The sequence below is a fragment of the Nomascus leucogenys genome, chromosome 16 (genome assembly GCF_006542625.1).
Source record: "Nomascus leucogenys isolate Asia chromosome 16, Asia_NLE_v1, whole genome shotgun sequence".
NCBI lineage: Eukaryota > Metazoa > Chordata > Mammalia > Primates > Hylobatidae > Nomascus > Nomascus leucogenys.
Genome location: NC_044396.1, coordinates 11,915,857 through 11,943,825, shown reverse-complemented (window position 1 = coordinate 11,943,825; position 27,969 = coordinate 11,915,857). Strand labels below are relative to the sequence as shown.

The window sequence follows — 27,969 nt, the reverse complement described above, 5'->3', positions numbered from 1 at the left end:
AAGGAACAGCTTGCCTGTATGAGTCTGGAAAGTCTTAGAAGTTCAGCTTCAATTTTGAATTTCCTTTCTCTCTAGTTCTATATGTAAAGTTGCCCAAAGCCTCAAACAGTGCCTGCCAGACCATGGTAACTCACTAAATAATAGCTGAATGAGGGCAGATGAGAATGCACTCTAGATTCTACCAGATAAGTTCTAGCTCCTCCCGAGCAAGTTATTGAACCTCTCTAACTCCCAATTTTTTCATCTGTAAAGCAGAGTAATAATAGAGTTGTTGCAAAAATTACCTAATAAAATAATAGTAGTAATAATATTCCTGTGAACTCTTCAAGCATAGGGACCAGTTTTTCATTAACACAATGTTAGTGTTGTGACCAGAGAACTAGACAAGGAATAAGGGATGTGTGGTTTCCGCTAGATGTCATTTTAACATCTGTAAGAGTTGTAGCTCTTCCAGACAGAAGAATATAGAAAAAGAAACACACAAAATTCAGATGATCAGAGTTTGATGATAAAGTCAAAAGAGGTTATGAACAAATATGTAAGAGCAGAATAATTCAATACAGTGTCAATAAAGTACTTTTAAAGCCAAAGATGAAAGCAAAGAAATGTCCTAAGAGAGATAAATAATAATGAAATATAATTAATTAGTGAAGCAAGTTACCTACAATCTTAATGGGGAGTGTGGAGTTCAATTTACCCAAATCAGGAGGAAAAATTAAATGGCCTGTCTTGAACCCAGGAGAGGCCAACTTTAAAAGATAAGAATTTGGGGTTCCATTTTTTCTGTGACTCTTAAAGGGGATTTAACATGTTGGTTAGTGTCCAGGGAAGGTCCATCTCATTAATTGACCAACGCCTCTGGAATATTTGCGCCAGTCTGCTGAAATGGTCACCCCATCTTGCTTGTGACAGTATGATTTTTCTGTAATGGGTTAGTGTTTTTAACCCAAAGATATTTTAGAATGAAGTACAGAGATTAGGCAAATCAAATTTAAATTATTAACATTTTCGTATTAAGCTCAAAAATAGTTTTTGTAATAATTGGGACAATCTGTATATATTTGGTATTTAAAATATTTGTGGCTGGGCATGCCTGTAAGTCCAGCACTTTGGGAGGCTGAGGTGGGCGGATCACCTAAGGTCAGGAGTTCAAGACCAGCCTGGCCAACATGGCAAAATCTCCTCTCTACTAAAAATACAAAAATTAGCCCTACTAAAAGTACAAAAATTAGACAGGCATGGTGGCGGGCACCTGTAATCCCAGCTACTGAGGAGGCTGAGGAGGGAGAACCGCTTGAACCCGGGAGGCAGAGGTTTCAGTGAGCTGAGATCGCACCACTGCACTCCAGCCTGGGCAACAGAGTAAGACTCCATCTCCAAAAATAATAAATAAATAAATAAATAAATAAATAAAATATTTGCAAGCTTTAAAAATGTACTTTATTAAGATACCTAACAGGTTAGCCTCTAACACCAATTTAAATGGGTAGTTGAGTAATTAATTGTAGGTTCCTGATGTTGAGTCAAAAGGTATAAACTACATTGGGATGCTTAATAGAACTTATGAATCACCATCTTTAGAAGTTTAGTGTATTAGCTTTACTTGGAATGGTTTAAGTATATTGGAAGGTTTTTCCTGTTAAAGAAATTTGAAGGGCCTTAAAAAGAAAATGGGATATATTAAGCTCATAAAAGCAATGTACAATAGTTAAAGGAAGTTTATTAACTAGGCTGAAACTAGAATTGGTTAATTAAGGGAGGTTGGTCCATTCAATGTGAGTTGAAGACATCGATCAAAGACTCCCTTGAAAGTGACTGTTAAAATTTCTAGATTTACAAGTAGACTAGGATTTGTAATGCATTCATTCAGAATATTTACTGGGTGTCTGCTACGTGTTAGGCACTATTCTGGGTGCTAGGAATATAGCAATGAACAAAACAAGGACAAAAACATATCATAATGGGGCCTGGATACATTAAACTTAAGAGCTTTAGAGAAAATTTAAAAAACTAAGTTATTAAATTCTTTGCTTTAATATGTTAGATATTAACGATAAAACAAACTGGCCATAAATAGCCTCTTTATTGCGCAGAATTTCTCCTAAGGGACACCAAAAACTCACATTGACAAGTGTCTCTATTCATTCTTTTATCACTAGTGCCTCATTCACGTTTAACTCTCAAAATTGTGTGTAGCTTGAGTGTTGAATCTTTCCTCTATGTTCTGGAGTTTTTCACATCATTCCCAAAAAATCTGAGTTAACCAGGATTTTCTTCTTAAAATACAAATGTCTCTAAGGTTAAAGGCTAGGAGATATTTACATCTTCATGTAATTCAATCAGATTGTGCTTTTCCTAACACCTGAGTTAAGGAATAAACTAATAGAGGAAAGAAAGAAAAACAACTTTGGACATGAAAATATTTGTTCAGAAAAGGGAAATCTCTGGATTGGGAACATATTAAAGTACAAGGCTGGTAGTCCTCAGGGCATTCGTGGGCAAATTGGGTGCCAGGTATAAAAAGAGTGGTGCAAAAATGCAAAGAATTCTCAACTATTTCAAAAGCAGCTTCCAACCAGAAAAGACAGTCTCTTTCCCACTTTCCCAGGTGATTATGTCCTCTCAAAACTCAGAAGTCAAAATTGCTTTGTTAAAAAGTTCCATTTGGGTAAATAAAGTTTCTGCAAAATGACCTGGAAACTCAAACAATCACTGTGTCCACGGGAAAATGTTTCTTCGTTCTAAGGGTCCACTTGCAACCAGTTTTTTGAAACATGACCTATTTGTAAATTGACTATTGTGTTGATAACCAAAACTCATAAAAATCACACCCAGGGCAGTCCCAGCAAAGAGCAGAGAACCAAAGCCCAGTAATGGCTTAAACTATAGGTTTACTGGGCCAAGCCCAAAGCTAAAGATTCAAGGAGTTTTGCAACCCATACCCATTTTTCAGCTGCCCTTATGCCAGCAGTTACAATTCACACACTCCAAAACGTCAGGCAATGCTGCTGGCCCCTGTACCATCTCCTCCTCTGCCAGGTGACCAACCCTAAGGATTGTAGCTAACTGCACGTTCCCCACGTCAATATTTAGGGACCAATCAGAGAGCAGGTAGATGATCTGGGGACAGAATTGTACAGTGGTTAACTCCTCAGGCTCTAGAGTCTAAATGAACTAATTTTAAATCCTAACTACAATTCCCTGGCTGGATGCCCACAGGCAGGTTACTTAAATTCTCTGCACCTTGGTTTCCTCATCTGTAAAATGGGGATTATAATAATATCTACCTCTGAGGGTTTTAAATGAGATTCTACATGTGTAGAATAACATCATGCCTGATAGAGTGAGTGCTCACACTCACACATGAGTTCCCCAATTCACAGCAAGCACAGAAAAACATTTGTATCTTCTGCCTCCAGTATGCCACAAAGGTAAAGAGTAATTACACTGACAATCTCGGTTGACTTAGGTAACCACTTTCTTACCTCAACATTACTGCTTTGTTTTTTTCAACACTAAAGAAACTAAGAAATCATCCAATTTCTATTTGGATTCTTGAAGTGCTGGGATGAGGGACAGGCTTATAAACACTGATCTAATAGGTGACAAGGATTTGGCCTTATTCTAGTGAATAAAAATGTCATGAAAAAGGAGTTATTGAAGAGTTATGAAGAAAAAGTGTAATGCATTAAATGATAGATTTTTAAAATCATCAGTTTGTTTTCAGACATTCAGTCCCATACTGGAACAAACTACCTCTGACAATAATTCTGTGAGAAAAGGATTTTTCTAAATCCATCCATATAAACCAGGCTGAGTTATTAAGGAGAAAAATGAGTTTAATAATATAGCATTCGATTGCATATCATCCAGGAAAGGTGTACTGTAAAAAATGGTTTGATTATTCATTGACCTCTGGTAACTTTAGTGTTGTAAATACTTGTATTATATGAGGTAGACAGTTTAAAAAAAACTCTCCATTAGACAGACTTAAAATTTTGTAATAATATTTAAGAAAATGATAACTATGAAAAAATGAAATATCTGATTAATGCTTAACTTTGTACAACTCGAATATAAACTTTAAAAATATTAGAAATTATAACATTTGAGTGCATATAACGTTTTGTACATTAGGATGAATTGCATGCTGTCCATTTCCTCTTTGCACTTTCAGTCACCTTAAATAAACAAATATATACAGCCTTAACAGAACAACAGTGCATCCAAAGCAAATGTGCATTTTAAATTATTTCTCCTGGCCAAGTCTTTTTTTCACTTAGCATTTTTATATTAGCATTTCTTATCAGCCCCACCCTTTCTTTGACAGTTTGTAGTTCTCTGAACCAAACAAGCAACAGGTTTAGATTGGAAGAGAGCAAAATCACTTAGGAAAAACTAAAACTTTTTTAAGGGCTGGTACAAATTCCATTGATTAAACAATTTTATAGTCAAAGATGAGGAAGAAGCTAACTCTTCAAAGGGCCTACTCATGGGCAATGTTTGAAAACAATACTGGTGCAGGCTGGGGGAAAGTTCATGTTTTTGACTATCTGGGAATGGATATTTCAATTTCACTGTGCTCTCTCCAGCTTCCTCCCAGAAGATGAATTCCACCCCTGTCTCCTTCCTCACTGCCTGTTCCCCATCTCCCACCCCAAGCTCAATGTAACACTTGGCTCTTTTCACAGTTTCTCATTACTAAGTTTTAAAAACATTGCCTAACTGATAATTACAATCTGAAACAATTCTTTTGGGGGAGCCCTGGGCTATTGCTGGCTGGTAATCTTTTAGGAATGTCAAAGAGAGGGGAGGGAACTTAGATTTTAAAGAAACTTCAGAGACAAGGACTTGTGTCCCCTTTCATCCCTCCCTTCCCCACTCCTGGCTCCTGGCCTGTCCCTTGATCCTCATCCTCCCTCAGGCCCACCATCTTCCCTCCTGATGGGACTCCTTCTACTTCTTGGTTTCTATTCCCTCCTTTGTAGCTCTTATGTTAATTGTTTTGTTCCCCACTCCTGCCCATTTTTTTGAACTGGGAAATCACCTTCCCCTCAGAAGGGCATGACTGAATTTTGGCAAATTCTGTTGAAAGAAATCAATTAGAATCAGAAAGGGCGTTTGGGTGGGCTACCTCCAGCCTGGGCTAATGCACCTCCGTGTCAGCCCCAGTCAGAGGCAGGCCTTGTGGTTTCTCACTATCCTTCAGGGGGTTCCATTTGGACTAATTCTTGTCATTCCATCCATACCAGCTCCCCTTGCCCCCACCAGAAAAAGCAACAATGAACGCAGAGACCTGGGCCCTCAGGAGTGAGATGAAGGTTGCCAGTTCCTCGTACCGAAAGAGGCCAGGACAGAGCTGGTAAACTCACAGAGTACACAAATGGGTGACCGTGGGCCCACCTCTCTCAAAGCTCTCCTACAGGCAGGCCCATTCCTGACTTAACTATTCCTTTTGCCAATTTCCCTACCTAACACTTTCTGTGTGAGAGGGCACAAGACATGGGCTATGACATGGCCAGAGACCCCGCCTTCTTTACACATGTAAAAACCAGCCAAATCAAGATGCTGTCAACGGTGATTCTTCCTCCCATATTGTTTCCCTTTTTAAACTGTTATTTTTTCAATCCATGGAGCAGTTGAGAAACGGGTTTGCATCTTTCCTCCCCTCCCCCTTCTATCAAAGCCTGTAAGACACATAAGGAAATCCAAAGCCACAGTAATAGACAGAGAGAGAGAGAGAAAGAAAAAAAAAAAAAAAACAGAACAAAAGAAATCCTCCTTGGCTTGTTTTTCCAGGGTGGCCAGGCAAGGTGTGAAAATCCGTATCTCCCTCTGGGCTGGCAGGTAGAAGGTACTGGGAAGGCTGCGCTCCCTCCTCTCCCACCGGCTCTCACGTCCAGGCTGTTCCCTCACCCTCAGCCTCCCTCAGCGCCAGCTTCCTCCTCCGCCTCTCTGCAGCCAGGCCTCCCCTGCAAGGCGGACCTTGGCCCGCCTCGGTTCCGGGCCAAGGCGGCGGGAAAGGCACCGCTACCTGCAGCCGCACGACTCCACCACCATGTCCTCGTACTGCTTGTAGACCACATTATTGCCCGCGTCGATGTATAGGATGCTGATGGGAGTCAATTTGGTGGGCACGCAGCAGCTAGGCGGGGTGGAGCCGGGATCCATGGAGTTCATCAGCGTCTGGATGATGGCGTGGTTGGTGGGCTCCAGGTGCGAGCGCAGCGGGAAGTCGCATACACCCTCGCAGTGATAGGCCTCGTACTCTAGGGGCGCGATAATCCAGTCGTCCCAGCCCAGCTCCTTGAAGTTCACGTGCAGGGGCTTCTTGCTGCAGCGTAGCCTGGACTTCTTGCCGTGCCGCTTGCCATGGCGACTGGCGAAGGCCGTGCGCCGCCGCCGGCGGCCGGGCGAGGGCAGCCAAGGCCCGGCGTCCGGGGCGCCCGACGGCGGCGGCCACGACCCCTCGGCGCCCGCGCCGGGGCCCGCAGCCTCGGCCGAGCCCAGCTGCTCGCGCATCTCCGCAAACAGGTTCTTGCGCTGGGATCTGGTGAATACCACGAGCAGGGCCCGCTCCTGGGGAGGCCGCACCCTCCGGCCGAAGCCCAGACTCCACAGGTCCGGGGGCGGCGGTTGCTGGGGTCCCCGCGCGCGCACCTCGGCCTCCCCGGCTTCCGGCTCCCCCCATGCGGCCCGCAGCTCCAAGCACAGCTGCTTCCAGGGCTGGTGGCGCAGGCCCTGCCACACGTCGAAGACTTCCCAGCCGGCCGGCGGCGCCCCCTGCGGGTCCAGGGTCCGCGCGTCCAGCAGCAAGGGCGAAAGGCAAGGGAAGAGCTGCACGTGGAGCGGCCCGGCTGGTGGCCCCCAGGGCGCTGAGGGCGCCTGGCGAAAGAGCCGCAGCTCCGCGCCCACCAGCTCTTCTTTGTCTGAGAGCATGGACACATCAAACAAATACTTCTGTCTCCGGAGAGGAGTGTGCGAGAGATCGTCTGCGAGATAAAAAATAATTACAGTCAGTTTCACTTAAGGGGGAGATCAGCCTGGTGCTCTTCGGCCGCCCCGGGAGGAAAAGGGCGGGGAGTGGGGGCAGGTCGGCCGGGGAGTCCAGCTTGCCCGGCCCGGGGCCTGACCACCCCGGCTCCCCATCTGGCTGGTGCATGGCGCAGGGAAGGGGGCGCGCCAGGGCAGGCCCCCTCCTCCGCGTCAGCTCCGGACTCTCAGGGCGGAAGTCGGTGGCTGCTGGCGAGGCGGCGGCGGCCTACCGGGTTTTCCCCCCAAAAGGCTTAGTAACCACTAATGTGCCGTTTGTGGTCTCGAGCCTGGGCCGCACTTCCCCCAGATCTCCTCCAGGCTGGGCTGGCTCGTTCTCGTTCATGTCTCAAATGTCACCTCCTCCAAGTAGCCATCCCTGACCATCCTGATCTAAAGTAGGCTCTCCAGGTCCCTATCACAGGACTGGCTTGATTATCTTCCAAGTACTTAGGATTATCTACAATTACCTTGTTTATTTTTATCTCCCTATTAGTCTGCCCTTCCCAGCAACACTCTGTCTGCCTCCACCAACCCACAGGAGCTAGGCCCATGTCATTGTCCACCTTGCTCCCCTCAGTGCCTAGGGCGGTTCCTGACCTGGAGCACACGCCGGTCAGGTAAGTGGGAAACTTCTACGACAGCGAGTCTTAATCTGGCCCACTAAAATGTCCTGGAGAACTGAAAAACTGCCAGGGCCCGGGCTTGATTCAGCCTATTGAATCACTGTCTAAGGACAGGACCGGGCATGGGATTTTTGTTTATTGTTTGCTTTTTTTTTTTTTTTTTTAACTCCAAGATGATTTAAAGGTGCAGTTCTAGTTTAGACTCACTAGTCTGGGGTAACATTGCTGCCCATCAGGCGGTTTTGGTGGGTCCAACACAGTGCAGGCAGAATGAAGAGCTGGTGAGAGATTTATTTATTTATTCACCAATCATTAAACAACAAACAAAAGAGCAATGAAGTTTCAGAAGTATTGGGGGCAGGGGGTGACAAATGAACAAACACACACACCTTGCATCTGTCCATTGAGAACATCCTGCAGTCAATGAGAAAAATATACACCTGGAAGGCAGAAAACCTAAGCCAGGGACAATTAGATACACACACACACACACACACACACACAGAGAGAGAGAGACAGAGAGAGAGAGAGAGAGAGAGAGAGAGAGAGAGACTTTCCCATCTCTCCTCCCACTCCCAATCTAAAATTCTCTCGCTTTGCAACTATTCCTGAAGATAAAAGGTTTGGTCATCAATGAGAAAAAGAAATTTAGGACAGATGAGGTAGGCGAGTGTAACAGGCTTTTAAAATCCAAGGCAAATTCTTCAGAACCAAGGCAAAACTGGACTTCTTTTTTGACACATTTGTGCATGAAGCCAACTCCACTTCAATGTGCAAGGCGGAAAGCTAACCAGATTTTCCTGGGCTGCCTTCCCATAAAATATTTACAACCCAGCAAATACAAAAATCCCCAAAGCCCTCAGCCTTCCCCAGAAGCTAGTAAAGTTTGGGTCGATTTCAATAGTAAAAGTGTCACTGGGCCCAGCATCCAACCCTCTCTACCAGTCCAGATGTAGCCCGGGGGCACTGGCTCTGGAGCCTCAGTCACACCCAGTTTGTACTCGGGGCTGACCGTAGCACTGGCTGGTTCACTCTTACACACATGCCCCAACCTGAGATGGGGTGTGGGAAGGGTTAGAGAGGTGAAAAGGGAAAAGCTGCTGCAGGCAGTTGATTTATGGAAGCCAAGACCTTCAAACAGACCAGGGTCACATTAAAATCAGGGAGAATTCAGCACACTTTCTTCTCCTTCAAAGAAACCTGTGTCTGACAATGCTCAGCCTCCACCCAGATCTCTGGACGTACTGCCTTAGGCTTGGCTTCCTGCCTCTCTCCCCAAACTAGGGATGAGATGAGAGCAGCAAATCTAAGGCACTTGCTGCACTAGCTAAATGTTGTTAGGAATAACATATTTCTAATCTATATCCACCTGCACAGAACAGTTCTGAAAGGTAATTACTTGTATTATTCCCATTTTGCAGATGAGAAAACCAAGGATTGGAGAAATTAAGGTATTGCCAAAAGTCAGACAGCCAGAAAGTGGTGAGGCTAAGAGCCATACTTATGTCTATTTAATTCAGAGTTGGAGCATTTAGCCCCTAAGCTCCACTGCCTCTCCACTGTAGTCCAGGTACTAGAGTCTAAAAGTAACCAGAAGTGGCCAGTGTGTAAGGGGAAAAGAGTCCAAATTATTTGCAGGGCTTGCTAGGGATAAAATCTAGGCTCCCTTAGGAAATCATTTCCATCTTTGCTTACACAACTCTTGAGATGGTTTGCCACTGGCTGGAGTGCATTAGGCAGGTGTAAAGAATTATGATTTATTTCTCTCTCACGCAATATGGGGGAAATCAGCCTGCTTTTGTTTTTACTCTTTTAAAAAAAGTGTGTGGGCTAATAAATGATTAATTTGCACAGCTGAGTTAAAACTGAGGTAAGCATCTGTAGAGAAAGATCTCTTACTGATTCTGCAGCCTTAGGATTTTTGATGATCTTTCCAGCAAGACCAGCCCACCCCTACCCTTTCCAGGTTTCATTGCAAGAATGCAAATGGGACTTCAGCTTCTTCTCTCTTCTCTTTCCACACTAGCTCCATCACCTACTTCAAGGGGCCTCACCTGTGAGCATGTGGCCATCCCAGCTCACAGCCTAAAGCTGTGCACAGTTTCACAGGTGCACACATCACTGGTGTGATCTACCTTCGGGGGAACTGAATGGATGAAGAGGCTGTCCAGACCCTGCAAGTGAGCTCAGGGATATTTGGGCAAGAATTCTATGGCCCAGGTATCTGGAGCTTGGTCTGGAATAGTGACTCTCAAAGCCACTAAATCTGCAGTGGTCTTTAAATCTGCATCATCAGCATCACATAGGCACTTGCTAGAAATGCAAATTCTCTCTGGCTCTAGAGGCTTGTGGTAGGGTCTAGAATTTGTATTTCTAGTAAGCTCCCAGATGATGCTGATTCTGCTGGTCCAAGGAATTACTCTAAGAACCACTGATCTAACTGGGGGTTGTCCTCTAGGTTCTTTGAATTCACCACTGAGTAGGGAGGAGCACCAAACAAGGTGCTGCAAAGCACAGGGCTCAGGGCAGCATCTAAGGCGGTACTCACCAGGACCAGGTCAATTCTACCTTTCCCAGCCCATTCGTGGCCCCCAAAGCCACCCCCATTTTTTTATCCTTTCAGCCACAAATTCTCTTGGTTCTGGGTCTCCAGAACCTCTAACTCCTAAACAGAAGGTCCAAGAAGGTGGCTCCTCTATGCAGCTCCCCTGCAGACCACATTCCCTACCTGTCTAAACCTGCATCACAGAAGTAGCTCAGAGGAGGCATCCAACCTGGGGAGTGAATACAACACCATGCACTGTTAACCTGAAGACACTTTGCCTGCTGCCTGCTGACCTGGCATCACAGAGCCTGGCTCAGCTGCCATGAGCCATCTATGGGCAAAAAGCCAGCCCTTCATACTCCCTTCCACAAGTCTCCTCTCCCATTAAGTCTTGTATAAATGAAGACTGATGTCATCAAATGATCCTCTCTCCCACCCCTTTGACTAAAAAAACATGCACTTGTCACTTCAAAATCTGTGGCACTTTCCCACATCCTGGAAGTGAATCCTATGCTTTGGGCCCTTAAATTGAAATTGACCAGAAATACATAGTGGGAGTTTTTTATTTCCCTTTTACTTTGCATCAACCTGGTTTGTTACAGCTTATTCACACATCTGTTAACAGTGTTTGCTGAATATTAGACATATAAACATTTCCAGTTACAATTGCTGGATTTGGGCTTATCTTCGTTCCCTGGCAGCTGCGTAGAGAAAGGAGGGGGAAGAGAGAAAAATAAGAAGGAACAAACCGTGGCATGTTAGAAGATACTCCTTCATAATGGTCAACGAGTTGGTAAAAGGCTGAAAGCACCTCAAATATATATTTCTGGTGTAGAATTTAGGAAAAATTTAAAAGAAGGGAGATGTTGGTCAAAGGGTACAAATTTTCAGTTAGGGTGAATATAAGGTAAAAAATAAAATTTTAATTAAAAAAAAAAGAAACCAAGAGAAGGAATGGTACCTATTTGCAAGGTAATTACCATTGCACCCATTTTAAATGAGAAAACTGGCCTAGAAAGGAAAAGGGCATCTGTCCACGGTCACCGTACGTGGCTGGAGAAAGTTGGAGTGGCAAACTCCAGAGCGGAAAGGAAAAGATGCCCGCAACGCCAAAGGCCAGACACCCGGGGAACCTGAGCCCCAGGAGGGCGGCATGAGGGAGGGACACGTAGCTGCAGGACTCTGTGCGCCTGCCCACTCCAGCCCCAGAGCCTTCTGCTGGGGGCTACTTCCTTGGGCTAGCCCATAGAGGGTTTCCAAAAACCAGAAACTTCTTTGGTTGGAGGTGGGAAGGGCCCGGCATTGCATTTTCCCAAGACATCTCTGAGATATATACTCAGCTTGAGGTCCCTTTTGAAAGTCCTAGTTGGATTTTGTCACTCGCCTGGCTGTGCACCCACGGCTCCAACTCCCCGGACTTTCAGGATTCTTGGTACGGCTGACTTTGGGCTCCGCGGGATTCCTCCGCGCGCACCTGGCTCACATCTCTTGAGTACGCAGTGACCCTGGATAGCTACTCACCGGGCGTCCCGCCACGCCTCCCAGCCATGTTCTCCTGTGGCACAGGCCCCGCGACTAGGCCACTGTCCAGAAAGTCGAGAAGACAGTGGGCTTTCCCATCCCCAACCCCCAGGCAGGGAAAATCACCCATCTTTGCAAGAGAAACTCTAGGCGCCTTTCCCTTATCCCCTCATTTTAGAGCCAGGAGCAGCATTGAGCGCTTGTAGGGCACCAACTTTGTGCTAGGCACGTGCTCAGAGCTTTGATGGCCTCTGTCACTGAATCTTCACAGCGAACGTCTAAGGTCAGGCCTACTGTGATACTCACTTATAGTTGAAGAAACTGAAGCTCTAAGAGGTATCTTGCCCATTGTCTTGAAACTAGCAAGGGACAGGTGTTGAAGGTCCTAATTCCAAGTGCCCTGACCCCAGTCCTGCAGCCATGCCGCTCTACCAGGGTCCTGTTTGGGCAGGGAGCCAGGAAATAGGACACACCTTTATCATTAATGTAATCAAGGTGGGCTGGGTTCCCCCAGGATTTCTTTTCTTCCCTTCCCTTCCTTCCCTTCCCTTCCTTCCCTTCCCTTCCCTCCCCTCCCCTCCCCTCCCTTCCCTTCCCTTTCCTCTTCTCTTCTTTTCTTTTCTACAAAGAAGACCTCCAAGCTCAAAATTCATGACTGGGCTTGGAGTCATTTTCTCAACTAGGTCTCTCACCTTCAGCACTGCACTGAGGGGGCAAAGTCCATCAGGTTGGAAATAGAGCCAGGTGCACTGGGTGATTTAAAATGAGCCACCAACCCCTCCTCCTGGAGTGTGAAGGGCTTTAAGGGGAATCTGTGTGCCAACTATGTACCCTCTTTCTGGAATACAGGATCTCCTGGGCATCTCCCTGAGGAGATACTCATCCTGAGTCGGGCCTCTGTTGAGATCTGAGCTTTGCAAGCTGCTGACACATTGCTAGCATTCTTACTGAGATGTAAGTTCCGGAAGCAGTCCATACAACTCACCCTTTCTGGGGCGCTTTTTCTTAACCCCAGTACTCATGCCTGACCCCCCAGCATAATAATCGTAAGAGCAAACACTGGTGTGGCACTAGATCTGTGCTGGGCATGATCTAAATTCTTAACTTGTAGTAACTCATTTAATCCTCAAAACCACTTCTGAGACAGCCATCATTCTAAACTAAAAGAGACAACTTGAGTAACTGGCTCAAGACACTAAGTAGTAGAGTGGGCAGTCTGGCTCCAGTATCTGTGCCACCACCCTAGACATCTCAGCCCTGATCTCTGTGCCTTGTAGAAATCCTGAGAAACTCTTCCATGCTGCCCATGCCTGGAGGGAGGGCATCAATCCCTGGACGGCAAGAGTCACTCACTTCAGCAGAACTACAGCAGTCATTCCTTCAGCAGAAGAAATGTCGATGATTGGACTTGTGGAAGAGAATTTAGGAGGAAACTTAACAGGGCCACAGAGGGGTGCAAATGAGATAAGGTGTGAGAGAAAGACTTCTGAACGCAAATGTCAGTCACTACTGATGATGTGGAATGAGCATAGGAATTTAAAGTCTAAGAGACATAAATTTGAGTCCTGATCTGTGACTTAGTGGCTGGGTGACCTTGGTTAGACTGGGTCACATAATCTCTCCCAGCCTCATATGCCTCAGCTGTAAAATGAGAGAACCACCTGTACCTTGCAGGATCATTGTAAAGGTCAGAGTCAAAGTACTCAGGGATGTGCATGGTACGTAGAAACGTCCAATGAATGCAGCCAATATTTCTGTGACTACTTACATCTTCTAGGGGAAGGTGCACCTGTCCTCCTCTTGACTTCCTTTGAAATCCAGTTCTCTGGACTTCAGTCCTTGTGGTCCAGTTCTCTCCACAAGATTCCAGAAGTGAGTGGAGGAAAGGTGCTAGGAAGCATGGGAAAGATAAAGACGCTTCCAGTTCCTGCTTATCGGAAGTCAAGTGAAAGTCAAGGCTCATGGAGGCTGCAGCCTCACCTCATCATCCCGATTCTTCTCAGTCCTGTGAGGCCCTGTCACCACTGCTGTCCCTCCCACAGTGCCAGGTGAACAGACGACCTCCACCCCAGCTACATCAAGGATCCAGCCCTTCTTGCAGGTTTCCTCTTCTGCAGGGGTCAAGACCAGTGACAGCCCTTGTGCTAACCCAAATGACTCCCTGGCTGGCAGTGCAGCCCTGAGAGGCCTGAGAATTCATTTCTTTCCCCACTTTGGTGTCCTTTGGTGGGGGCATGAACTGACCACAGGGCCAGTCTGGGGTGGGGATAAGGAGGCAGATGTTACTGATCTTCACTGTGCAAAGGGCCAGACACATATTGATGGGGAGGGCTGCAATGGAGGCCCCCTTGGGCTGCAGCATGAGGCCAGGCTTATGGTGCTTGTCACTTTTGAAGGTTTCGTCGGCGGTTCTGTCTTCAGTGTGTGTTCCTTCTCATCACGCATTCACCAGTCCAGCTTTTCTCATGTCTCTTGGCTTCCCCAGTGCCCTCCCCAATAGCTCGCCCTGTATTTCTCCTTCCAAAGACCAGAGGGGTCCAAGGCAAGTCTTCCACGGAGTCTTGGAGAGGCTTTTCCACTCTTTCCCTCAAGCCTCCAGACCCAGGCCCTTCTCTTCCTGAGGAACCTGGGCCTTTAGACTCCACAAGTTAAGTGGGTCTAGTGGCCTGCCTGGATCCCTCGGAGAAATCCCAGTATGGGCACAGCAAGCTGCGGCTCAAGGTGAGGCAAATGAATGAGAGTGGAGAGAAAGAAAAGAAAGGGGATCCTCCAATCCCACCCAACTGAAAACAGCTTTGCACCCCTCACCTCGGGGCCTCAGCACCGCCTTTAGTGGCCTTAGCTCTAACCCCAGGGTGCCTGTTTCTGACAAGCAGTGCTGGCTGGGGAGGAGCCCTCTCCCGTGAGTGCTGCTCACCGCATCAGGAGCTCCACTGCGCTTTAGGGAAACTCCTTTTGTCTCTAGAGGATGAAACAGATTCATTTGCAAAGCAGTTTTCCTGAACTTAGTTAATGACCCTGATGGCCGCCTGCTCTCTTGAGGGGCCAGACAGGCAAAGCTGAGATCAAGGACACTTCACTGTGCTTCTCTTTTCAACGGGGTCCCATTCTGGGCTCCCGACCACAGCGGCTCAAATCTTAATTTGACATCGCTGCAGATGAAACCCAAACCGAAGCTCTGGTACTGTTCCCGCGCTGCTCCCTCCCTCCCCATCTCACTGCCGCGCGCACGCGGCCTGCCCTTCCCCTGGGGCTCAGACCTGGGAGGTTGGCTAGGGGCGGCCTTCCCTGCACTGTCGACCGGTAAGTCAGCCCGGAGCCCAGGGGAGCAACCAGGTCCTCCAGGAAGGCTAGGGGAGCGGAAAGGGAGGAATCCTCAAGCTGCCATCGGAGCTGGAATATGATCGGGCTGCATGGCTTCAGTTTTGAGATCAAAAGTAGAAGGAAGGGTGTTCATGTTATGTGACTTCCGCTCCCTGAGCAGTTCTGAGCTTACAGGTGGGGGCGAGGGTTCAAACTGGCTTGTAGTCGCGGGGAGGATATTGGACTCAGCACCCAGGGGTCCTGCCCAGGAGAAACCGCTGTGCTGTGCTCTTTAAGGTGCTGGGCCGGGTGCAGTCTGGGAGGAAGGGAGAGCCGCAATCTCTGTCTGCGGAGTTCATTTAGGTCTGACTTTCGAAACAATTTAGCAAAATGAGATTCGCGGGCCCTAGTCTATTCCTAGTCAATTTCCCACCACACTGAGCTTCGGAGCGGCAGTGGGCTGGGTGGGAAGCGGAGTGGGAGGCTGGACCAATTTGTCTGGAAGCCAGGTTTGCAAAGCAGGCGCACCGATTCCCCTGGGCTCCTACGTTATTAAGGGATGCCCTCTGCACCCCACTAAAGCCAATCCCCCGCGCAGCCCCTGTTCCCGTCCTCTGCCCTTCTCCCCAAGCTAAACCAGCCTGGGCTAGAGGCCCGCCCCTGGCCTCTTTCACGCCCACTCTCCGGTCCCTAAACCGTGCCCCGCCCCCAGGCGCCTGGGCCACTAGCGCCGCCGCGCGCTCTTCCCTAGGAACCTTGTCCAGCGCCGCCCGCCGCCCGCCCCTTCCAAGCTCTTGCAGCCACTCACCCCAAGTGGACCCAACCCTCAGTCCCCAGCAATTCTAATGGACTGTCTTAGAAGGCAGAGAACTGCAACCCTGGAACCCATTAGTCCAAGGAGGACTTATTTAATTACTGTAAACAGGAGATACTATTAACCGACTTTGAGCTTAAAAATAAACAGCCAGGCCTTGGGGTGGGGGATGGAGGGATGTCAAGCAACGGAATGGTGCGGTGAATCCACATTCCGGCATTCCACACCTCGAGGGCTCGGCTCGATTCAGTCCCCTGGTCCAAAGAGCGTCGTTTGACCCGGGTTATTCAATACCCGAGGGGTTATCGAACTAATGCCTTTCCTTTTACTTAAAAGCCCCCAGGGATTACTGTTGATTTGCTCTGGGGCCTTTGGTGCACGCAGTAGTCCTAGCAGGAAACAACAGTTCTCGTTCTGCCCTATTTCTATCAGACCATCTTCCTCCCCACCTCTCCATCTCATTCCCTTCTTCCTTCTCCGCCACCGCCCCAGAAAGACGTCACCACTTTCGAGGAGGTGTGTAAGAACCTCAAGGACTCCAGCTAAGAAAAACATGTGGTGTTAGGGCCTCCGATGCAGTGCCCTGCGTTCCCCGCGGGTCCAGGTGACACGCATCCTCTCCGGTCGGAAAGAGAAGCTTTCAAGTCCTGATTCAATTGGGGGGTAGGAAGGGTGGAGAAGGGGGATTCGCCAGGCCTGTTGTGATCTGTGGTCTGAGTGACTTTTTTCTTTTAATGCGCAGAAACCACAAGGATGTTTGAGCACGTTTTTAGATCCCCTCCCCCATCGGAAACTCCACCGCGCAAACTCCCAGAGGCCCGAGAGCCTCCGCGTTGAGGAAAACGCTATGTCCGTCTCAGATTAGCCTCCTTTGCCAAGGAAACTCGCCAAGAATCCCTGCGCAACCTGCGCTCTCGCTGTAGAGCATACTAGGTGGTCTTTCTTTCTTTTTAGAATCTTCTTGCTTTTCCCTGTAAGGCAGACCTTAAGGCCTTAAGGATTGGAACTACAGTAACTGATGTTTAACAGCAAGTCAGTGGCTAAGAGTTTGGTCTGTGGCCTTAAACATGCCTTAGTTATTCGAACAAGAAGAGCAAAACAAACTTCTAATTTAAGGCTTCTTTCCCTTATCCCCGGGCTTTTTGCAGGACCTTCCAGTTCACCTTGCTGGAGGAGGACCCTGAACCTGGACAGTGGCTCAAACCCCGTGCCCGCGCTCATGCAGGCGCACCCTCACACGCACACACTTGAACCCTTAGCAAGCCTTTTCCAAGGCTGTTCCCTCTTTCCGGGCAAATAAAGCCCAGATTGGAACCTTCTGCCTAGCTTCCTCATTTGGCCGTCTGGTCTGCATTAGTGTTTTTATAAGGGACTCAAACAAATCGAATACAAGGTCACCAAATAATTAACAGTTGTGAATTCCCTCCGTCCCCGTTAAAATACTTCCCTGCTTATATTTCATTTTCGGTTTGCCAACGACAACAGGGTACCGGCAAAAGCACTGCTGAGTTGATTACACCACTCTGCGGCCCAGGTCCACCCAGAAACCCGCTGTTTTGCATAACATGAGGTACCCGATGAACTGCAATCGCGAGGGAACTATGTAACTCTCTGAATGCCCTCCCCGCAGCCGGGCTATTCCCGGAATGGTCCTGCTCTGCCCTTTGATAATCACGACCCAGAAGGTGAACGGAGAAGCCAACAAACAATCAGTGGCAAACTGTCCTGAGAGTTATTTCTAGGGCATCAAGTTCTTCAAGGATGTTCTCATCTCGTTTTGGTTTTTATCTGTTCCTTACTGCCTCCTTTTTGAGAATATTATTACAACAAGAAAAAAGTAAAGGGTATTCTTATTTCAAAGCCATCTGGAAACCTAACTCACAGCAATAGTCTTAGACTCATTTCGGTTCTCTCATTCTTGAGAGTTGTTTTTTCTCCTTGTTAGAATTATGAGGCACTTTTCACTGCATAAACTGAAAGTCTGAATCAGTCAGTCTCTTTCTCTCTCTCTCTCTTCCCCCCCCTTCCTCCCTCCCCTCTATCTCTCAGGCCTGCTGAATTCATAGAACTAATTGTCTGGCTTTCCCAGGCCCCAGGGCTGGGGGTCCAGGGCCCCAGTACCAGTAGCCTTTTAATGAGTTATTTCATGAGCAAATTGTAATTTCACCATATCCAACCTTGTCCATTCTCATCCCATGATGGCACTGAAACACACAGGCACACACCTTCTCACCTTTATGGATCCAACATCATTTTTAAAGCACAATATAAGAGCATTTTTAAAAATCAGGGATAATATGGTTTGTGCCTCTGCTAAAATAAAAACAGGAGGAAGCAAAGCACACCAAAATTCAGACCCTCACATCTAGTTTCACTCACACTCCTAACTAGGTCTTAAGTGACTGCAGACAAATATTAGACTGGGGGAAAATCTTTCCATTTTTTGACTTCTGCTTCTTGTCACCATCCACTAGAAACCACCTCACCACTTAAACTATCTATACAGTGCTCTAGTTAAACATGGAGGGTCTCGAATCTTATATCAGCCCCACCTCTCACTAGCTGTGTGACCTCGAGCAACTTGCTTAACTCCTCTGTCTTCTTTACTTCACCTGTAAAACGTGGTGATGATAGCGTTTTCTAGGAAGTGGTTGTGATAACTAAGCGAGATAATTCATGTAACAAATTTTAGTGCAATACTTGGTACACAGTAAATTTTCAATAAATCGTGGTTACTATTATTACTCCTAGGTGTCTGGAGAGCATACTGAAAGAAGGGACCTGTTTTAGTTTTGTTTTTTTTTTCCAATAAGTTCTCCTCCTGGAGGATAGGGAGAAGTGGTCTGGGATGGGGTAGTACAGAACTTGCTTTCTTTATAAACCTAAAGCGTCCTTCATTCACTTTGGGCAGAGTTTATGCCTGCTCTCCCACTCTCAACCATAGGCTTCAGGTGTAACTTTGGGGTTTCCGGGGTAAGGAAGGCTTTGTACAGATACTGTAAATGAGCAAGTCGCCCACGCCTCCTGGACTGGCTTCGGGGCTCCTTTCCTTTTCTTCGCTCCTCCCCTTGGGGGACCCCCGGCTCCACCGAGCTAGGCCAGCCCCACTCGACGGCGATTTAAACATCCCTTAGGCAAGGCGCCAAGTTAGCGCTGCTGGCCCAGCTCTAGGCGGGCCGCTGCTCTTTCCTCCTCGCCAGGCAGTCCACGCGTTGGAGGAGGGGACCTTAGGGGGTTTGGCGCGGTTAAGAGCCCCACGTGAGAGGGGCGGAAGTCCTTGCCAGGAGCCGGAGATGCGCGGCTGGCGGGTCCCTTCCATCACGGGAGACGAGACACCGTTTGATGTGTTATGACATGAACCCTCAATTAGATCGCTGAGTTGAAACACTCCAATCAGGGGCCCGATGCTAAGCAAGCCCCGGAAGGTCCAGCCTGAGGTCACCGCCGGTGACACATCAAATCAAAATCAGTGAGAGGGAAAGTGAGGTTTTCCCTTTATCAAGCTGGGGCTGCAGCCAGCAACGCACCCCCTCCTCTGCGCACCCCTCCCGCCCGCGACTCCGCACTCCTTCACCCCCGTGCGGCGTGCGACAAGCCGCACCGCCTTCCCAGTCAACGAACTGCCTTTCTTCGCATTTTCTGAGAACCCGGAGACAGGGAGGAGACCGCGCCTTTGAAGCTGCCATCCAGGTGGTCATGCAGCGTCTCCCCCACTGTGGACCGCTCGCATCCCCTGCCCTCCACCGCATTCCGGGGTTGTAGCGGTACTTGTGGATCTCGGTCCTGCTAGTCTGGAGGCCTTAGCTCGAGAACAGAGGCCTCCCCAGACTGGGTGCACATGCAATCCCTCCTCTATCTCCAGGATCGGGGGCTCACAGCGCAGCGGCGGGGATGGGGGTGGGGAGGCTACAGGGCAAACCAGGGTAAAGTGATTTCGCGTCTACGCCGGATTTGGGGCCCCCCAAGACTTTTCCCCAACCCTTGTCTGAATGCCACAGGCTTCCGGAGACACCTCCGAACAGCCCGCAGGGTCTTTTGGTCCTGTGCCAAACTCACAGGGTGCAGCGAACCAGTTAGGGTGCCCACTTGGGGGAGGGGCAGAGATTCTTGCCACTTCATTCCTGGGCAAAGAAAATCCGCGCCCAACCGCCGGCCAGCCTAGGCCTCTGGGACTTCTTCTCTTGAGGAAGGGCCTCTTGAGCAGTCTTCTCTGAGCTTCCTTAGCCTCCTTCCGCAATTGTAGTAGAGAAAGTGCAAGATTAACAGAGGACTTGGAGGGACAGAAACAACTGTAGCAAGGCGTGCGTCGTGGGGAGGGTTGGCGAGCTGTACGGGCAGCACGGAGGCCAGGGACTCAGTTGCGCTACTACGAAGAAGCCACGTGTCTTTGCAAAGGTGACTTTAGTAGTCCTAAAATCATCATAAAATACCCGGCGTTAATTTGCCCTCTGGACCTTTCAGCAGCTCATGAACCTCGCTGACCTCGGGCTGCAGCGGCGAACCCGACGCGGGCAGGACCCTCGAGCAAGGAACGCAACTATGAGTGAGAGGCGGGGACTGGAGCCGGGGAAGCGCTCGGGGCTGGGGGCGGGGGGCCGTTAGCCTGCTCTAAAAAGCTTAGGAGATGTGCGAGCACCCAGGGTAGCAGTGACTGAAGCAGCTTCCGAACCCCGAACCCCAGCGCTGCAAGGTTTCCGGGCATCCCCACTTAACTGGGAGCAGGTCAAAGTTATGGAGCTAAGTCTAGGGAGGATGGGGGAGTGGATATCTGCCTAAATCTCTTTTATCCCCTCATTTTCTTCCTTCCTTCTCTTTCCGCTTCCTTTCCTTTTTCTCCCTTCCTTTCCTGCCTCCTTCCACATTATTGTCTCTCTCCTTTAGGAGCTGAGTTTCCGATGCCTGTGGATCCTTCCCTAATTTCTGGGACCAGAGGTGGTGCGAGGTTTTCTTGAGGGCACTGGCCACGCTGCAGATCAACGCCGGTGGCAAGAAGGGGCCGCAAGGGTTTCCGCAGACACTCACACATGCAGGCGTTCCCACAGAGGGTACCAGGGATTTCCCCGACTCCCACCAGCGCCCAGGAATAGCGTAGAGAGAGGAACGTCGCCTGGCTGAGAAAGGTGGATGGACATACCCATATACCTTTGTGTATTAAGTACCCACAACCTCCGAACTTAGCCGTCCCTGTCCCGGCCCGCCCAACTGCTGCCGCCGCATCTGCAGAAACCACTGGTGTTGAGGCCTCGGAGCAGCCCGGAGCACCACGCTGGAGCAAAAAAGCCGGAGGGAGCAGGGCTCCAGCCCGGCTGACCATCCCCGCACCCAGAGCAGGGACCAACGGAAAACCCGCGCGGCGTCAGGTCCAGGGGGCTGCCCGACGCCGCTCGCGGACTAGTTCCTCAGACTGTGGGACTCCCTAGTGCCGGCTTTGCCCAGGGCTTTCCAAGGCTCCCTCATACCCTAGACCTGCCCCAGCAGCTCAGGCCTTAGACTGCGAACTCAGTATCCCGAGACACCGGTTCCATCAGTGCCCATCCCGACCCCTCTCCAGCCGGGTTCATCTGCCTGCTGCCTCCCGTCCTCCACGTTTCCCCCACCAGCCACCAGACAAGGGGCAACCACGCTGCCTTCTGCAAAAGAGGAAGAAGGAAAGAAGGGAGAGAAAAAGAAAGGGGGGAAAAGAGAGGGAGGTTTAGAGACTGGAATAGAATCTGCAGCCGCATTCAGAAACTTACTCGGGCTTGAGAAAAACAATTTAAGAAAAGTAAAAGGGAAGTGTCCAGAGCGGGAAGGGAATTCACAAATGCAGCCTCCGGCGGGAAGAGAGCCCTGGCTGCGGAGCTCCAGCGGGAGGGGAGTCGAGCGTCTTCTTTGCCACTTACCTAGTCCCCTGTCTACAAAGCTGGTGATCGTATTAGCCGACTTGGAAGACTGGAAAAAGCTGGCATTGATGCCCAGCTTCTCAGCGATGGAGTAAGTCCTGTAGATTGACAGCATGTACTCGTGGGGCACCACGCGCGGACCCCTGCCTGGCGGCTCCTGCGCCCGGGGCTGCTGAGCCCGGGGTTTGTCCTGAGGCGGCGGCTGTGGTTCCTGGCCCTCCCGGGCCGCGTCACTCTCGCGCGGCGCCCGCTGCATCTTGCCTTCCTTGCGGCTCCGCATGCCCTTGGTGGAGCCCAGCTCGGCGGACGACGAGGAGGATGAGATAGAAGCCTGCTGGAAACCGGGCAAATCCCACAGAAAACTGATGAGGAAGACGGCCGAGAGCAGGACCCTGGGAGTATCCATGGCGGGCAAGTGGCTGCGTCTCCCCAAGAGGCGGTGGCAGCGGCGCAGGACGCGCGGGGCACGGAGCGGCTGGACAGCGGCCGGGGCCCGGCTCCTCGGGCGGACTCGGAGTGCGAGGAGCCGGGTCCCAGTCACACAAACCCCGGCCCCGCCACGCCCCCTCCCGCCCCTCGCCGGGAGGGGAGGAATGGAGAGGGAGGGCAGAGGAGGGGTGGGGAGGGTGGGAGGAGAGCCGGGTGGTGCGGGCCGGAGGTGTGGGGGAGAGGGGCCGCGGTGCGCCGGTGTGGCAGGAAGACGCAGCGCCCCCGCGGGACGCGCGCGGGGTTGCCTGGCGGTGCGCGCCGCGCGGGCCGCAAGCGCTGACCGGGCGAGGGCGGGCGCGGCCGGCCAGTGGCCGGGGAGCAAAGGCTGGCCCGCCGCTCCAGGGTCCCCCTCGAACTCCCGGAGGTGTGGTCCCTCAGCAGCGCGGCCCCGGCTCTCGGTCCTCGCCAGCCGCCTCCACTTTCCTGGGAGCGAGCGGCCCCGGAGGAGGGAAGCGGCGGCGGCGCCCCCCAGAGACGGCTTGGAGTAGGCGCCTCTGCTGCAGGCTGCGCGCTGCCTCGGGGCGGTGGTACCTTCCCTCCTCGGCCCCAACTGCCAGGCCTGCCGTTTGCGCCCCTCAGGGGCCAGCCCGGAGTCAGAAAAGCCTCGCCGTAGGCCAGGCGCAGGGCCCAGCTCGGAACAGCCCCGTTTTCTCGGTGGGGTATCGCTCTCCACAAAGACAGGCGTCTATTCCCGACCGTCGAGGTCAGGCAAAGGCCACGAGTCTTTAGAGTTTGGATCGATGCTAAAAGCTGCTGCGCTCCCCTGCAGGCCCCAGCCTCTCCTCTCGCAGTCCCCAACCTCTTCTGACGCAGGCTTTAGCTGCTCCACTTCTTCGTCTGCTACCGGGATCCTCTCCCTCTCGCGGCCTGTCCCCCGCCTCCACTGCATCCCCATTTTCCCTCTCTTCTTTCCCTCCCGCCTGCAGGACTTCCTCCTTCCCCAAGTTCCTTCTGCATTCCAATCCCTCTTTCCCCAGCCTGCTTTTCTTCTCACACTGCCCTCCCATCTCACACTGCCTTCCCACCCTCTCTCTTCCCGGCCTCCCCCCTCGCCTTCCAGTGGACCCCTCCCTTTGCAGCTCTACCCCAATCTGTTTCTCTTCAGCCCAGCCTCGCCCCATCACGAGTTTCCTTTATCTGTCCCCAGATTCCCCGTGCCTGTCTTCCCCGCCCACTGCCTCGCTCATTCCTGGGCCTGCACGCTGAAAGGCGAGGCGGCATAGCGCTGCTTCTGTCTGCCACAGTGCTCTGTCCTGGACTGCTATGGGCAGAAGAGTTTCCCTCAGTACTGATTGGGTGCTCAGGCACCAACCATAAAGTACCCTCCTTTAATCGTGCCAACAGCTTTGTGAGGTTGGCGTTGACTATTTTCACCTTCACGGATGGAAAAAAAAAAGACTCAATGGAGATAAGTGACTTCTCCAAGGCCACTCTGCCAAGAGGTTATGCAGCAAGGGACAGAACCCAGGCTCCCATCCCAAGACCAAGAGTCTTCCCACTACAGCATAGACAGTCATTCCTGGCCCAACTTCTCTATTTCAGTTCTGGCTTTTTTCTTCTCTTTATGGTTTCACTTGATCTCTGGTGGCTTCTTCCTCCGCCATACTGTTTTCTGTGTGTGTTCCCAGTCTCTCTAATCTCCTCCCTCTCACTTTCTTCCCCCTTCTTCCTTTTGCTTTTTCATCACCTCTTCTGTCCTGCAGGGACCACTCACATGACAGCCTGCAGGGGGAGGGAGTTTTGCTGCCCTGCTCCCCTCATCCTTTAACTTCCTTAAGGTCTGGGATATGCCCTCCACCCTGGACACTGGCCTCCTCCAGTTAATGGCAAGCACCCACAGAGAACTTGTGTGTCAGTCATGGTTTGAAGCCCTTCACCAATATTATTTTACTTAATCTTCACAGCAATCCTATTGAAATTAGTGCTGTATTATTCCTATTTTACAGATAGGGAAACTGAGGCCCAGGGTCACACTACTCCAGAGTCTGGGCTCTTAACCACTGGGCTATTGAGCTTGGCTGCTCTCCCCTTGGTCTCCATGGATGCCCCTTCTGGCCCTAACCCAATTGTACTTATGTCCCCTAGTTTTGGTTTCATGGTTGTCAAGTTCTGAGACCTTATACTTGAAGGTGCTTTTACTATAACATTTTCTTCCTTCCTCTCTCTGTGCTTTAAAATGGCTTATTAATATTTACAATAAAATAAAAGGAGATGAAACTGAAAGAAAAAATTATTTCTCAGAGTTTTGCCACTACAACAAATCCAAATGTTTTTACCTTTTGGGTTCCCTTCCACTCCTTCTTTATTTGTTATGCACATATCCTTTTCATATGATTGCAATCCAGGGATAGATATTATGTTGGATTCCTCCCTTGTCACTTAACATTTTACAACCAAATCCACTGCCTTCAATGTCTCTCCCCCATGTCCCCCCTTCACTGCCCGTCTGCTGGCCTGCAAATGCCATCTCTGCAAAACCACAGACTCAAAACTCCCCATTTCTCATTTGCAGAAGGAACATTTCCCCTCTGCCTACCTGTCGCCCGTGGGATGTAAGTGGTCTTTTTTGGCCTGCCCTGTGTCTTGCTCTGTATGTCTGCCTCTCAAGTGTCATCCAGGAAAGTGCCCTCCTTGTGTTCTATTTCCATCCCTTCCCCAGGAAACAACACTTGTGGTTTGTGTTATCAATATTTTAATTTCTATCAGTATGGTGCCTGGTTAACAATGATTCATAGTTTTGTAGTTTCAGACCCTCCATCCAATAAGTACTGTATGTTTCCTGCCTGCAGAGGCAACTCTATGTGTTCTCTCTTCATTTTGCCCACAGCAATTATTATCTGCTGCAAGTTATCAGTAAACAGGAAACAAAGTAATGAGCCTATTGCTGTGGTTTAGGACCTCTCAGCCTGCTAGACGGAGCCACACAGAACAGTAAATGACACTGAAACAGGGACCACAAAGGCCGTGGTCTGTTGTCCCTCAGGATTCCCCTGGGGCTGACATTACCCTCCGTCATTGCTATCAGCCTCAGGTCTTTGCAAGAAAAGCTCTAGCTGGTCTTTGCCTGAAAGGGCTGCAGCGATCATTTTACAGGTGAGGAAACAGAGGTGCAGACAAACTCAGTGGAGAGAGCCCAAGGTTTTAAACTAGTCAGAAATACAACTAGGATTAGGAGCCAAGACATTCTGACTCCTAAGCGAATGCTTCTCCTGTATTTAAAAAAAATTTCAAATATCATGACAATGACCCACAGTAGTATATAGTGTCCAATCTCTTCCTCTCCAGTGGGTAAATTTAAGATAGTTTCAGATAGGAATCCACCCCAATGTGGAGACCATACCAAAGCCTTTGCACTCATGCTCCCTTTCTCTCTCTTTCTCAGTGTGTGTGTGTGTGTGTGCATGAAAAATAAAGATACAAAGAGCAAACCACAAGTCCAAATCTGCTTTTAAGATCTTCAGGGAACATTTTGAGTCTTTGAACTAGTGCTATAGAATTTAAATTTTCGGTCTAATCTTAGATGTTCTAGTAATTTCTTAAACAACTTTATCTGTGAAAAATGTTAGAAAAGTGAAAGTTTCTTGAGATGAATTGAGAAGGTCTGATGTGGGCACCGTGGCATTCTTGTAGTGGTTAGATTTTTCTACACCAGATGGAAAGACGTACAACTGTGCAGTATGGTATCTCCTGCCCCCCTGTGGACGCCGACGGAGTTACCTGTGGAGAACCAAAACAATACTGGACAGGAGCATGCTTACAGGCACTTTCAAAGTTGAGCAAGGGATAGTGGCATCTATTAACATAATTTTAAGAAATCAGAGAGTCATGTCTAAGGTATGTGTATCATTTGGCACAAAATATCCATAAATGAGAGATCTGTCTACCCAGAGATACAGGACCAAAAGCAAATAGAATTGTCCTGTTATCTCAAATCCGTGCTGGTATTGTTTTAAAATTATTATATTACAATGATCTAGGGAGAGAAGATTCTCTTAAATAAGTAGAAGAGTTTATATCTTTTATTATTTTATTTTTCATTGAGGTGTCGCTCCAAAGACAACTTTTATAACAATGACTGAGGATGTTGGACTTTGATATGGACTCTACCTCGCTGTGAAGTAACAATGCTTTAAGGGGCTCTGGAAATATACTCTAGAAAGATGTCTTAGCACCTGAAATTTTGCAAAAATAAAGTCACTTCTTTAAGGTACTTTCTTTATAAGGCCCCTGTTGAAACACAAACATTATCTAGTAGGATCCCTATTCATATTTTACTACCACTATTAGACTATTCCAAATAAACTAATAATCCTAAAAGACTGGCTAAGCTGACACCTATTTGGTCTAAAAGTAATGAGACTTAAGACTGGTGGATTTTGATTATAAGAAGACAGAAAGGGCTGGGTTTTAAATTCTGTTCCTTTGCACTCCAAGAGCCTCTGGCAAGAATAAGGAAGAAACCAATCAGGTGCACCTCAGGTTACCCACACTTGCTTCAGCCTGAGCAGTCCTGCTTGTATCTGTTTTTGACAGCCTCATAAATTTCATCTGCAAAAAGGTCCCTCAAAAAAAGAAAAGAAAATGAAAGCTATTGGCTTAGAGTACTGGGTAGTGTTCCTCAAAGGGTGGTCAGGGTGAAAAATGCGTGAAGTCTTGAGCAGCAGGAGGAAAGGTAAAGACTGTTTGCTTCAAGAAAGTGGAAGAAGAGGCAAAAAAAAAAAAAAAAAAAAACTGTGACAGATACACATAAAATACAGCTTCTCCTTTATCTCTTAGACTGGGAGGTACCAGCCCTATTAATACCCTCTGTTTTCCCTAATTTATATTGAGACTGATTATTCCCTTTCTTTTGTTTATTTGTTTGTTTCCTTGGCAGAATAATTTACAGAGAAGTTAAATGAAATGAATTGTGCCAGATGACAGAATACTCTGGGTCTCAGCTTCCCCCAACCATCAGCTGAACGGGGTCTCAGTGAAAGGCAAATCAGAGATTCAGTTGGTCCCATGTGTGCCACCGAATGACAGCACTGAGGTTGGTAGGAATTGGCATTTTAGTTCTGGATATTGAAAGAAGCACCAACACTCACTGGAGGAATCAAAGCAACCCAGTCACTGCCCTTCTTTGGTTCCACTGCAGGGCACATAGATGTCCAACCATCTTGTAGTTTGCCAATACCAGTGGTTCTCAAAGTGTGGCCCCTCGAGCAGCTGTATCAGCATCACCTGAAAACTTGTTAGAAATGCTAATTCTTAGGCCTCACCCAGATTCAGAATCAGAAACTCTGTTGCTAAGGCCCAGCAATCTGTGTTTTGACAAGCCCTGAAGGAATTCTGATGAACACCAAGATTTGAGCCCCTCTGGCCTACACCATGAAACAGGGGCAAGTTACCTGCCAAGAACTTCAAGAAACGCTTTGATTTTAAAGGGAAAGCTGTAAAGGAAATGCATAGTATGCAATTTTATTTTCAAATTAATGATTCTCATTCCTAATGAGCAAATAATTTTCATTCTCCATGTGAACCAGGTGTATTTAATTGCCTACAGCCATACCAGGCCAAATGTAGCTAATCTGGCTTGATCTCTAAAAGTAAGTGGAATTGGGCCTGTTTATAATCTGAAAGGAAGACAGAAATGTCATCAGAATGAAGTCGACTGCAGACATCTTCTTATACACTATGGATGTTAAATGAGGGGCTTAGAGCCATGGGTTCGGATCTCAGCTCCGTCACTTCCTAGCTACGTGAATTCAAAATCTT

At 48.8% G+C, this 27,969-nt stretch overlaps 1 protein-coding gene across 1 annotated transcript; it reads right to left on the bottom strand.

Moving 5' to 3' along the window:
• Positions 1-3,822: 3,822 nt before the first annotated feature.
• GDF6 (growth differentiation factor 6) lies at positions 3,823-22,237 on the bottom strand. The gene is made up of 2 exons (XM_003268329.3): positions 21,724-22,237; positions 3,823-6,992 (listed from the first exon to the last, which is right to left on the bottom strand). The coding sequence occupies exons 1-2, from the start codon at positions 22,127-22,129 to the stop codon at positions 6,031-6,033; spliced, it is 1,368 nt and encodes a 455-aa protein (XP_003268377.1). The 5' UTR covers positions 22,130-22,237; the 3' UTR covers positions 3,823-6,030.
• Between the last annotated feature and the right edge of the window lie 5,732 nt (positions 22,238-27,969).

Bases quoted from the DNA above. Each gene is read 5' to 3' on its own strand.
- GDF6 (XM_003268329.3), bottom strand. From the start codon at position 22,129: ATGGATACTCCCAGGGTCCTGCTCTCGGCCGTCTTCCTCATCAGTTTT. The intron at 6,993-21,723 runs GTAAGTGGCAAA...TTTATCTCGCAG, and splicing joins CTTTGTAGACAGGGGACTAG to ACGATCTCTCGCACACTCCT.